Source organism: Argentina anserina, chromosome 6 (genome assembly GCF_933775445.1).
Source record: "Argentina anserina chromosome 6, drPotAnse1.1, whole genome shotgun sequence".
Taxonomy (NCBI): Eukaryota; Viridiplantae; Streptophyta; class Magnoliopsida; order Rosales; family Rosaceae; genus Argentina; species Argentina anserina.
In genome coordinates, this window is record NC_065877.1 from 26370148 (window position 1) to 26380566 (window position 10419).

At 37.5% G+C, this 10419-nt stretch overlaps 3 protein-coding genes and 1 pseudogene across 5 annotated transcripts; 3 read left to right on the top strand and 1 right to left on the bottom strand.

The window, feature by feature from the left end:
• On the bottom strand, positions 1 to 2162 carry LOC126797176 (transcription termination factor MTERF15, mitochondrial-like; annotated as a pseudogene).
• A 317-nt stretch (positions 2163 to 2479) lies between these two features.
• Positions 2480 to 4648, top strand: LOC126799180 (uncharacterized). Of its 3 annotated transcripts, none has more exons than XM_050526316.1 (3): positions 2480 to 2616; positions 2856 to 3057; positions 4349 to 4648. In XM_050526316.1, the coding sequence occupies exons 1-2, from the start codon at positions 2577 to 2579 to the stop codon at positions 3050 to 3052; spliced, it is 237 nt and encodes a 78-aa protein (XP_050382273.1). In that variant the 5' UTR covers positions 2480 to 2576; the 3' UTR covers positions 3053 to 3057; positions 4349 to 4648. The 3 variants fall into 3 exon arrangements, with proteins under 3 accessions (XP_050382273.1, XP_050382274.1, XP_050382272.1); XM_050526317.1 differs by lacking the exon at positions 4349 to 4648 and adding an exon at positions 3506 to 4302; XM_050526315.1 differs by lacking the exon at positions 4349 to 4648 and having other exon boundaries at positions 2856 to 3220.
• Positions 4649 to 5650: 1002 nt separating this feature from the next.
• On the top strand, positions 5651 to 7065 carry LOC126799179 (polygalacturonase). The gene is made up of 3 exons (XM_050526314.1): positions 5651 to 6159; positions 6623 to 6684; positions 6763 to 7065. Exons 1-3 carry the CDS (start codon positions 6051 to 6053, stop codon positions 6997 to 6999), a joined length of 408 nt encoding a protein of 135 aa, XP_050382271.1. The 5' UTR covers positions 5651 to 6050; the 3' UTR covers positions 7000 to 7065.
• A 930-nt stretch (positions 7066 to 7995) lies between these two features.
• On the top strand, positions 7996 to 10208 carry LOC126800443 (coatomer subunit zeta-2-like). Its single transcript, XM_050527815.1, has 6 exons — positions 7996 to 8117; positions 8628 to 8787; positions 8902 to 9049; positions 9159 to 9236; positions 9412 to 9496; positions 9949 to 10208. The coding sequence occupies exons 1-6, from the start codon at positions 8094 to 8096 to the stop codon at positions 10006 to 10008; spliced, it is 555 nt and encodes a 184-aa protein (XP_050383772.1). The 5' UTR covers positions 7996 to 8093; the 3' UTR covers positions 10009 to 10208.
• Positions 10209 to 10419: the final 211 nt, after the last annotated feature.

A 10419-nucleotide genomic window follows, 5' to 3' on the forward strand; every position in this document is an offset into this window, starting at 1 on the left:
TCACTTCATATCTTTTTTTGTTTTCGCAAATCCTGCACCTAGATCCGCAAGACCTATTTTCCCTTGAAAGATGCTCCATATTTCAGGTACTTGCTCTTGATATTTGATCACAAAAATTTCCAAGAACCACTTCTCACTTCTCTGCAGAACGGTAATAATAGATATATCTTCCTTTGCAATTAAGCCCCGTAACCGGAGAACTCTGATAACTGAACACCGTGGTATAATTCGCTTCTCCAAACTAAAAGTTAAAACATGTGGACATCCAGCTACATCTGAGGGCTGGCAATCCATTGCATTCGTGTAAAATTCCAATTTCATCAATGCATTCTTCTCACTGAAAGTCTATGATGTACGGATACGTCCAAAATCCTAAAATGCTATATCATATACGTACCCGATACGGATACGCCTCTAATACGCACTGGATATGTATTCAGATCTCATTGACGTATCTTTAACTTTGGATACGCGTTTGACCAAACAGATACGCACCAAATACGTTTTCTGATACATTTTGGGGCAAATATGTCTTTTTCATTGATTTAAGATCAAACCCTATTCTTATTTATAGTTGTTGTTGCTATATCGAGTTTGTTCCTCTGTTCTTGCCAAACACTCAAGCAGGTCAACCAATTCAAGCCGTCAAAGAGGTTAGTTCTCAAAACTAAAATCGTACATTAATTTATGATAATAAGCATGTAAGATGATTGATATAGGGTCAACAATTTGATAATTGATATAGTCATGCATGTAGGATTATAGGGTCTGGCTCTGGGACTCTAGGTTAATTATACAAGTTTGATATAGGGTCAGCAATTTTGATAATTGATATGGTCATGCATGTAGGATTATATGGTCTAGGACGTCTCTGGGACTCTAGTTTAATTATACAAGTATTAGAAACCTTGGATGATTAACGTTGTGATCAAGTAGCTAGATGAATTCATCCAATCATGATGCGGTTTAAAGTATTTATTATTGGGTCTGAAACTCTGATTATGATAAATAAATAAAAAATTAAAAAATTAAAACATATCATGTATCATTTTTTTAATCCACGTATCACGTATACTACGTATTACGCACCTCTCATCCGTACCTGTGCATTATAGCTGAAAGTTAAAAACAAAGGACACTTTCTAAATGCCAACAATACATCATCTTCAATCCAACCCCACTTCTGGTAAAAATCAATCTTATGTTCCCATTTTGTTGCATTGGTCACTGTAATCACGTACAAGGCTTTCATGAATATAGAACATGAAGGACTGAAGGACTGACAATCCGGTTCACACGGTCAGCTATTGACCGCAGAATTCATGTTCAACCACCATTTGATATAAATCCAATGGTGAAGAGAATTTTTTTTTAAATTGAGTTATTTTGTTAACAACCCTTAAATTTACATTCAATAGTGATTGAGCATGAATTCCACGGTCAGTAGCTGACGTGAGAACATGACTGGAATGACTGATTCCCGTGCTCATTACTCTCTTGACATTTTCTTTGACCCTGTCAGAGTCCAAGGACAGTGCAAACAAGCAATACGGTTCCCAGATATGGAAGAGGAATCAGGCACTCGATGTGCTCTCAGAATCAAGATATTACGAGCAAGATTGCTTAGTACTTTGACTTTATTCCAAAGCATGCGTCTAAAGCAATGAGGGAACTTTTCCTGGGGGATAGATAAAGACTTGATTATATGGTAACAAGGTCTGATATTTCTTTCTAAGCTACATGTCAAGATTGTTGGGTTTATACTTTATACTAAGGTACCTAGCAAGAACACTGCTAGAAATGCCAATTGAAACTAAAAACTCGAGTTTGGGCAAAAGTGTCTCAGCATTGAGACTGGGCAGGATTGGGCATTTCATAAATATCTCCAAGATGGAGGGTTCAGTGAGACCATAGTGTATCAGAAGCTTAATAACTGAGTCTGCTTTTTCTGGGTTTACCCAAGAAGCTGCTGTGGTCATAGTAACGGCTTGTTCTGGGGAGAACCCTATTGTGTTTACAGGGTATGAATCTGTAAAAAACTGACCCTTTTCATCTTGGGATTCATCAACATCTATTTTAGATCCTAATAATGATGATTTTGATGACCATGATCTAATCCAAAGTGATTCCTTTTGAAATCGGGTTACTGAATCAGCAACCATACTACAACTCGGAACTAGTGATTGTAATCTTCTACAACACAGACCAAACATAATTGAAACAACCAGAAAAGGGACTCACCAATTGATCAGCTTCAACTGCTCTTTAATTTGGGGTTTAGAGTTTTGCGGTAAATAAATTTACCGATCATCTTTTATTTATTTACTTTATATTCACATTTCTAAACTCGTGTGATTTAGAGAGTAAAAGCCTACTTTATTCTGAGAAGGTAAGAGTGAGTAAGACAAAAATATCAGTAAAATGTTAACCTTGTGGGTCCCACGTCGATGCATTATCACAATTCACAACCTCTTGCAAACTTGCCACCTGGATTCTGAATTTGACGGTTGAAGTGCAAGATAGAAATCCAGAGAGAGAGAGAGCGAGAGACCCACAAAGCCCTCACAGAAACTCCAATGGCAGATTCAAAACCAGAGCTCAAAGACTCTGTTTCAGGTATTGTTTCTTGGTATGTACAAGGTTATCATCTATTTATGTGGTCTGCTTTCTGGGTTCCTTTTGCATAGATTGATCCATTGATGTTTGGATTAAAAATGTGATATTGATGGTGGGTTTATGTGGGGAGGAGTTGTTCACTTGTAAAGATCATATACAATGATGTACTCACTAGTAAATCTATATATCTATCTGACTGTGTGTATGAATTTTTGATATGGCACAATGATTATCTCCAGGACATCACGCTGAGAAATCACCACATCATACAAAAGAAACGCATGGAACTAGTGATGACATTGATGAGAACACTCCAATTGATGTAGTCAAAGGACCAGGCGTGTTTGAAAGGATCAAAGAAGAAGTTGAGGCCGTCTTCGAGGCGGTAATTCATCCTCACAAAGATTCCAGTAGCCATGACTCTTCTTCTAAGTGAGAGAGGTTGGTTGTTGGTTAAGCTATAATTGTATGTCAGTATTGCTGAATCAGAAGTTAATTTTTCATTTTCGACCTTTCTGTAACTTGATTGGTTCAAATGTTTTAGTTGTTGATTTGAATGTTTGGAGGAACCTTGTTAGTGAAAATGTTACATGATTCCATGGTACTTTGTTTGTTCATTACTCACTGTTTCATAGAGGCCAAATAGCTCCAAGACTATTCTAGTTTGACCACAATCTGCTTTAGGTTTCTGTTGCTAGAATCAAATACAAGACCATTCCTGTTTTATTATAATGTGCTCAGTCTCTTTTGGTATATGATTGTAGAAATTGAGTCCGTTTCAGCTATGTCCTTGCCGTGGAGACTACATTGATGAACTCATGTCATTAATGACATGAGTAGTAATGTTGAAATAAGAATGATCTTCTTTCTTTGGAATATGAAATTATAGGTGGATCGCCGGATTTTACAGGGGTTTTGGATCCATAAGCTATAGGGGCCCAGGGTTTGGTCAAGGGTTTAAACTCTTTACATTCACCAGTTGGAATATAAGATATTGAACATTTCTTATTCTGTACTCGTTACTGTCATTAGTATCTTCTAAACTTTACCTCACTAGAATCTTGACCTCTTCACAAATCTAGTAGAATGTCTTTATAATTGTGGAGAAAAAAATCATTAATTTTTGTATGTTTCTCTTCTTCACTGACATATATGTAATCTTTTATGTAATTGGGAGTTATTGAGTTAAATCATTTATCACAATGGTTATCTTTTTTCCTACTGCATGCTTCTTGATGACTTTTCATTTTTTATTTTACTAAATTCTTGATCGAATGGTAAATATTTTAAATTTAACCTCCTCATTAACAATAAGACTAACATAGGGAAATTGTACTTAATCTCCTGTCAATCTTATTCTTGAACCAGGAGCACACATCGGATAGGATTTTAACCCTTTGTCTTCAGAAGTACTAATTCCTATTGGAATTGACACATTAATGTCCACTTGGTTTCTGCATTGTTTCCCTACACAGAAACTCTTATTTTTTTCCTTTGAATGTTGACTGACCACCACATTAAGCCTTACATGATAAAACTGGTGTTCAAGAGGGAGGTCTGGAAATGAACATCAGATCATCACCTGTTTCCATAGCTAGAAGTAAATAAACGCCTGGCCTTTTGTTTTGTCTGTGGGAGATTGTATCTCCTGGTGTGCTCCAGCTGGTTCAAATTCTTTCAAGGACAATAATGAATGAAAAACTTGCTTTCTTCAACTCTCTCTGGTCTGCAGTTTCAGGTTGAAGAGAAAGGGTACACTGTACATTCCTCAGTAGGCGATACTGAACTTACCAGTATGTATATACATGTATGTGTGCACCTGAAGTTGACTTGTGCTGCTGTGCAATGTGCTATGCCCACAAGTGTGGCTTTTTCTCTGCAACAGAAAAAAGGAGAAAGCAAGCTTTGCTTTTCGTGCACATTGGTAATATATTAGGCTATTATCTGTTTTTATGACGTCCCTAATCCAGCCAGTTTATCCTTTCTAGGCAAACTATTGGAAACAAAACCATACTCAAATCAGCTTACGGTAGACTAGGCGCTATAATTGCTACAGAAACCCAGCTAGAGGGGCGGATTGCACTGATTGGTGCAATGAAGGTTGCTCATATCAGACTTAATTTCAAAAGGCACAATCCTCAAACTTTTTGAGGAGGCTAGCTTTGTATTACTTCAAGAACAGTAAAAACACTCAAAACAATCACAACCATGTTTGGTGACATTTGGTAAGATATATGAGTGTTGTTCTGAGGTATAGAAGCATTTGCGGAATTGCAGTGCATTCTTAAAGTAATGTTTTTTCAAGAATACAAGTGTTTTTACAGAAAGCATTTGGTCATTTTTATTCTGGTTTTCTGTGAATAATGCAAATAAGCAGAAGCACTTCAACAGATACAAGTCAGAAAAACGCAGTAGTAATGGTGCCTTCTGTTACAACTGTACAAAAGAAAATGCCTCGGCAGATTTAAAATGTCAAGTCTATCCTTAAGATAGTAAAACAAAGATGATGTTAGTAATGTGTAGGTGTGCTGGTACTGGGCAGAATATGCTACTAATCAATGAGATCAACTAGAAGTACCTTTCAAGGTAATCAAGGCTACCCAGATTCTTAAATACCAATCTGCTTGAGGTCCAAAAGGAAGAACTACCATTGTAACTCAGAACAAATGGAGGGCCAAGATTCAAGGAGGTGCACTATGCTGTTTTCCACTGTTCCCCACCTACCAACCTGTGGACTGAAAAAAAAAAAATTTGACCCAATTGACTTTATATTTACTCAATAACTAACTTCATTCAATTTTCTGATCTGTACTATATGTCATTGATGCTTACTGCTTTATATATAAAGGCTTCTGCTACTGACAACTGAATCAAAATTACATAATTCCTTATAAGGCAATGGATATATTGGAGAAATATAAGGGGAAAAAAGTAGTTGTGCAAGCTATGTCAAAAAGGCTAAGATTGCTTCTGAGTGCAGACATTAACTTGGGGCACACCAAATTTGCAGACCCCAAAAGAGGAGCTGTTATTTTGAATTAGGACCGGCCCACCTTTGGTACCACTCTCTTGGTTTGATTTGATTTGAGAGAGAGAGGGGAAAGAGATCTTCCTCAGGCATAAGGGTCTTTTGAGGTGAGCTGTCAAATGAGGTAGAAGCTTTCAACAAGAAACCCCAGAATCACTTGCTTGTGAATGTAAGTCTCTGTACCAAATGCAGAGACTAGAGAGAAAACCAAGAAATATTTGAGGTTCCTGGACTAGCTCTAGCTTTAGGGAATAGGGTGTTCTTTTATGTATTGTAGGCCTTTCCACCCTGTTATATATAGAATCCCAGCTGCAATCTTGAACTCAAGTGCTTTGAGTGATCCAATCTCCTTCTGTTTTTTCCTCTCAGCTCTAATAATCACAACAATCATCTTGGGTCTGAAGCAATGAAGGGAATAAGTTGTTGGTTTGTTATATCTCTTCAAATCATGAGCTGGCTTTCTGCAACAAGCAGACTTCTTCCTCCAAGTAATGGTCTTGATGTTCATGAAGCAGGTACTACTTGGTTTCCCCCTCGAAGATGCCCTTCTCAATCTTAAGCATAAAATTGAGCTTCTTTTCTTGTTTCCTCAACTGACTGTGTCTTATTTCTACTTACCTAAGTGGAAAGGTTCAGCTTTTGTTTTGATATATACATCTGAAAGTAATATCCTTTACTATACCTGTAGAGCAACTTCATGCATATTAGAGAGAATACAAGCTACATTTGGTTGTTCTAAGAATATGGACTTCTGGAGAATCCCTTTTCACAGAATTTTTGCTCAATCAAAAGTTTCTTTTGAACATCAAATACAATCAACATTTCTTCATCTATCTCAGAATTGAGACCCTCTTCCAGTTCAAAACAATTTTCTATTCTAATCTTGTCCATGCCCCTTCTTTAGTTCTTTTCCTCTCAATTTTCTTTTTGGTTAAGTTCCACACTTTCTATGTAACTTCCTTTCTTGATGCTTTACAGGCTCAGGACAGAACCAAATTAGTCCCAATTTTCATCAGTCTTCACGAGTTACCTTGGAACAGGTCTCTTTCTATCTTCCTGTGTAAGTGTGTCTGTTTAGCCTAGTGTGTGTAATTGACAGTGTTCTTCTATCAAATTAGGGATTGACAAGCTCAACTAGTGGAGTGGCAAATACGAATGAAATAGCAAGTTTCAGAGGAGGAAGCAAAATAGGGTCAAGCCCTCCCAGCTGTGAGAACAAGTGTTATGGATGCACTCCATGTGAGGCTATTCAAGTGCCTACTACAAAAAAACAAAACCATTTCAGGGTTGAGTATGCAAATTATGAGCCAGAGGGTTGGAAATGCAAGTGTGGCCCTTTTTTCTACAGCCCTTAGACAAATTTGATTTCAGGCACTTCTGCTCCTTAATTGTATGTAGTCAAATTGATTATTCCATTGTACAAAATCAAAGTTCCAGTTGAATATGGATCTTTCCTGAGTAGATTTTATATGTTCAGTTATAGGATGCTTTCAGCTACTTAAGTTTTGTTTACTGATGAACTGTGCAATATGGAATTGTGTTTAGTTAGAACTATTTCTATTCCATCATTCAAAAGGTAGTACAATATGGTTTTGGCTCCAAATTGCTTCCTGCAAGAAAGTTTTAAGCTTGAAGCTTGGCCCTGGAAATATATCACTATGAAAACAAACAAACAAAACAGATTGTTGCTATCTATGAGCACTCATGAATACAACTGAAATTTTGACATTGTGGGGCAATATGGGAAATAAAGAGGAGTTGGTGATGTAAATGACACCGTTTTGAGGAGTAAATAAGTAGGCTAGCATGATTTTGAGGGGAAATCTCGTAATGGCAAATCATCTCATGGTCAAATTGGGCTGTGGGAATCATCTCTTGGCTAAATTGTGGTAAGAGAATCGACTCGCGGTCGAATGCGTTACTTCTATAAATTACCTCATGGTCAAATTGAGTTTCGATCAAATCTCATAACCACTAAGTGAATCATTTTGTTATGGCTAAGAAAGACCACAAGCAGATACGACCACGTCCAAAATAAAGAAGAAGACATCAACAAGTAGTGATCAGATGCACTTTCCCACGGTGTCGAAACTGTGAAATTAAGGATCCACTCGTGCATGACTTGCGGAAGACACATACCACGATGCGCATTATCAATCGACATTCATATTAAACTGTTTCCTCCACCTTGCCACCTCTGGGTGTGACGGATTCTCACACCAACATTGTTACCAACTAAGGTAAAATTTCGGGGCAATAGTGAGGTGAGTACAAAACGATGCCGTTCTCACACGAGAAAACTATAAACAAACTGACTGAAGTACCCTCATCTTCGTCGCCGGAAAGAAAAAGGCATCTCACCTTGAAACGCCGAGCAAAACTCTGCAAGCTCTCTCTCTCTCTCTCTCTCTCTCTCTCTCTCTCTCTCTCTCAGGTCTTATCATCAAAAATGGGGAGTCTCTCCGGCTATCGCGTAAGTTCTCTCTCTCTCTCTCTCTCTCATTTTTCAGAGCAGCAATCCTTTCTCTGATCCGTAACACTCCTCTCATGTTTTCGAGTTCACGTACTATTGGAAATAGATCTTTCTACTTTCTTTAGTTAGATTTGGATTTCAGATTTCAAATCTTTATGAATTTTACACAAAAGGGCTTGTGAAAAGCTTGATTATTGATACCTCAAGTCATCCATTAGTCTGCAGTTTGTTCAAATTATGCTGATTTAATTATACAATGTTCGATTATAATTAAGATCCAAGGATACAGTGATGTTGTGAATTCAATAGAATTAGAGGGTACCCAAATGTGAATGCTGCAATCTGTGTATGAATATGGACCGAGTTAATGAATAGTAGCCTGATGATGCAGTTTAAGTAGAACACTGTGTAGAATGGATCGATTAGGGTGACTGAGTATAGGATTTGGAATGATCTTTTACGCGTAGTGTGTTCTGATTCGGCTAATTATGAATTTGTTATTTTATCTAGGATTCGTGCCCGTCTGTGAAGAACATTCTTCTTCTAGACTCAGAGGGGAAGCGTATGGCTGTCAAGTACTACACAGATGATTGGCCGACGAATGGTGCAAAGCTGGCTTTTGAGAAGTCTGTCTTCACTAAGACTCTAAAGACAAATGCAAGGATAGAATGTATGCGACATTGGTATCATTGAACTAAATACAGTGCCATGTCCGGTGGAAATTTACATGTGTTGTTTTGTTTTATTGATATCACCATGTTTACTGTTTGTATATCTTATTCAGCTGAGATAATGATGTTCGACAGCAATGTTGTTATATACAAGTTTATGCAGGACCTTCACTTCTTTGTGACTGGTGGTGATGATGAAAATGAACTTATTTTAGCCACTGTACTTCAGGGTTTCTTTGATGCAGTTGCCCTTCTCTTGAGGTAGAGTTGGTCTTAACTTTTCCCTCTAGCAGTTTTCACTTTGGATGTTTTTTTTTAGTTTTGGACATTTTGGTATATATATATATATTCATACCTGTCCTATTTGGAGGAACAATGTCGACAAAAGGGAGGCATTAGAGAACCTGGATCTCATACTTCTATGCTTTGATGAGATCGTTGATGGAGGGTATGCAATATGTTTCTTATATAGTTGCTTTAAATTTTCACACTCTAAAAGTTAGAAAATCTTCAAGTGATGAGTATGGCAAAGTCTCTTCGAACTGTGCTTGGTTTGTACTTTTATCTTAATTCTGTCAACAAGTTTCTGATTATAGGCCTAATGTTGTTAACTTGCATTGCAGGATGATACTTGAAACAGATCCAACTGTTATCGCAGGAAAGGTGGCAACTCATACCATGGATGCTGATGCACCGTTGTCCGAGCAGGTAATGTAAAATTTATGTTAGATAGGCTCTATAATTGAAACCAAAGAGCATAAGGGCCTATTAGGCAATGCTAAGAGCGATTTGCAACCTTCAAAAGTGTTTCTATTGGCATTAAGCAGAAAAGGCTGAAAGTATTTCTGGGCTATTGAAGCACTTTCCAGAACTTCAACTGTTTTTTCTCCCTAAGTGCCTCGAGCGCATTATAGGAAGCACTTGTGTAATGCCCTTGTGGGCTGAGCAGAAGTGCTTCCTGCAAGGCACTCTCAAATTGACCTTAATCTGTTGATAGCTTACTATCTAATTTTATGATATCTTAATATACCATTAATTTCAGTCTAACTTTAGGAACTGGTATACAAGCCACAGCTAGGCCGCTTGCTACAATTTTCTGTAGCTCTTCTTTAGTAATAATCTAATCATCTAATGCTTGTCCTCATTTTTGACCTCTGCAGACTATAACACAAGCATGGGCAACAGCAAGGGAACATCTAACCAGAACCCTTCTCAAGTGATTTGTGAGCCAACACAGTGAATTAATTGGCCCTTCTTTTTTGTGTGATTGATGAAATTATATCGAGTTTGACAAGGTCTTGCTCTCTTAGTTCACGTTCTGGATCTCATTGAATCATCAGCAAAATCATATGCTATGAGCTTGTTATGGTTCTTTATATCATATTCTTTGTTCGATCCTCTATTGCGATTGCTTCTGATTCATCTTTGCAGAGCAAAAGTTTTTTATTACTGAATTCAGGGAATTCCTATTCAGCACATTGGCATGTTGAATATGTGAAGCCCGATTCCTTTCCCGCTTAAAAACTCTGCTGTTATGCCGTTGTTGGGGTTTAAGTAACAGGAAATCTTTTGACTCCTTCCACTGCTTCTAAGTTTGAGTCTTTGTGAGGTTTTTTGGCTACATATTTTAA

Bases quoted from the DNA above. Each gene is read 5' to 3' on its own strand.
- LOC126800443 (XM_050527815.1), top strand. From the start codon at position 8,094: ATGGGGAGTCTCTCCGGCTATCGC. The intron at 9,237-9,411 runs GTATGCAATATG...CTTGCATTGCAG, and splicing joins GATGAGATCGTTGATGGAGG to GATGATACTTGAAACAGATC. The intron at 9,497-9,948 runs GTAATGTAAAAT...TGACCTCTGCAG, and splicing joins ATGCACCGTTGTCCGAGCAG to ACTATAACACAAGCATGGGC.
- LOC126799180 (XM_050526316.1), top strand. From the start codon at position 2,577: ATGGCAGATTCAAAACCAGAGCTCAAAGACTCTGTTTCAG. The intron at 2,617-2,855 runs GTATTGTTTCTT...GATTATCTCCAG, and splicing joins GCTCAAAGACTCTGTTTCAG to GACATCACGCTGAGAAATCA.
- LOC126799179 (XM_050526314.1), top strand. From the start codon at position 6,051: ATGAAGGGAATAAGTTGTTGGTTTGTTATATCTCTTCAAATCATGAGC. The intron at 6,160-6,622 runs GTACTACTTGGT...GATGCTTTACAG, and splicing joins TCTTGATGTTCATGAAGCAG to GCTCAGGACAGAACCAAATT. The intron at 6,685-6,762 runs GTCTCTTTCTAT...CTATCAAATTAG, and splicing joins CACGAGTTACCTTGGAACAG to GGATTGACAAGCTCAACTAG.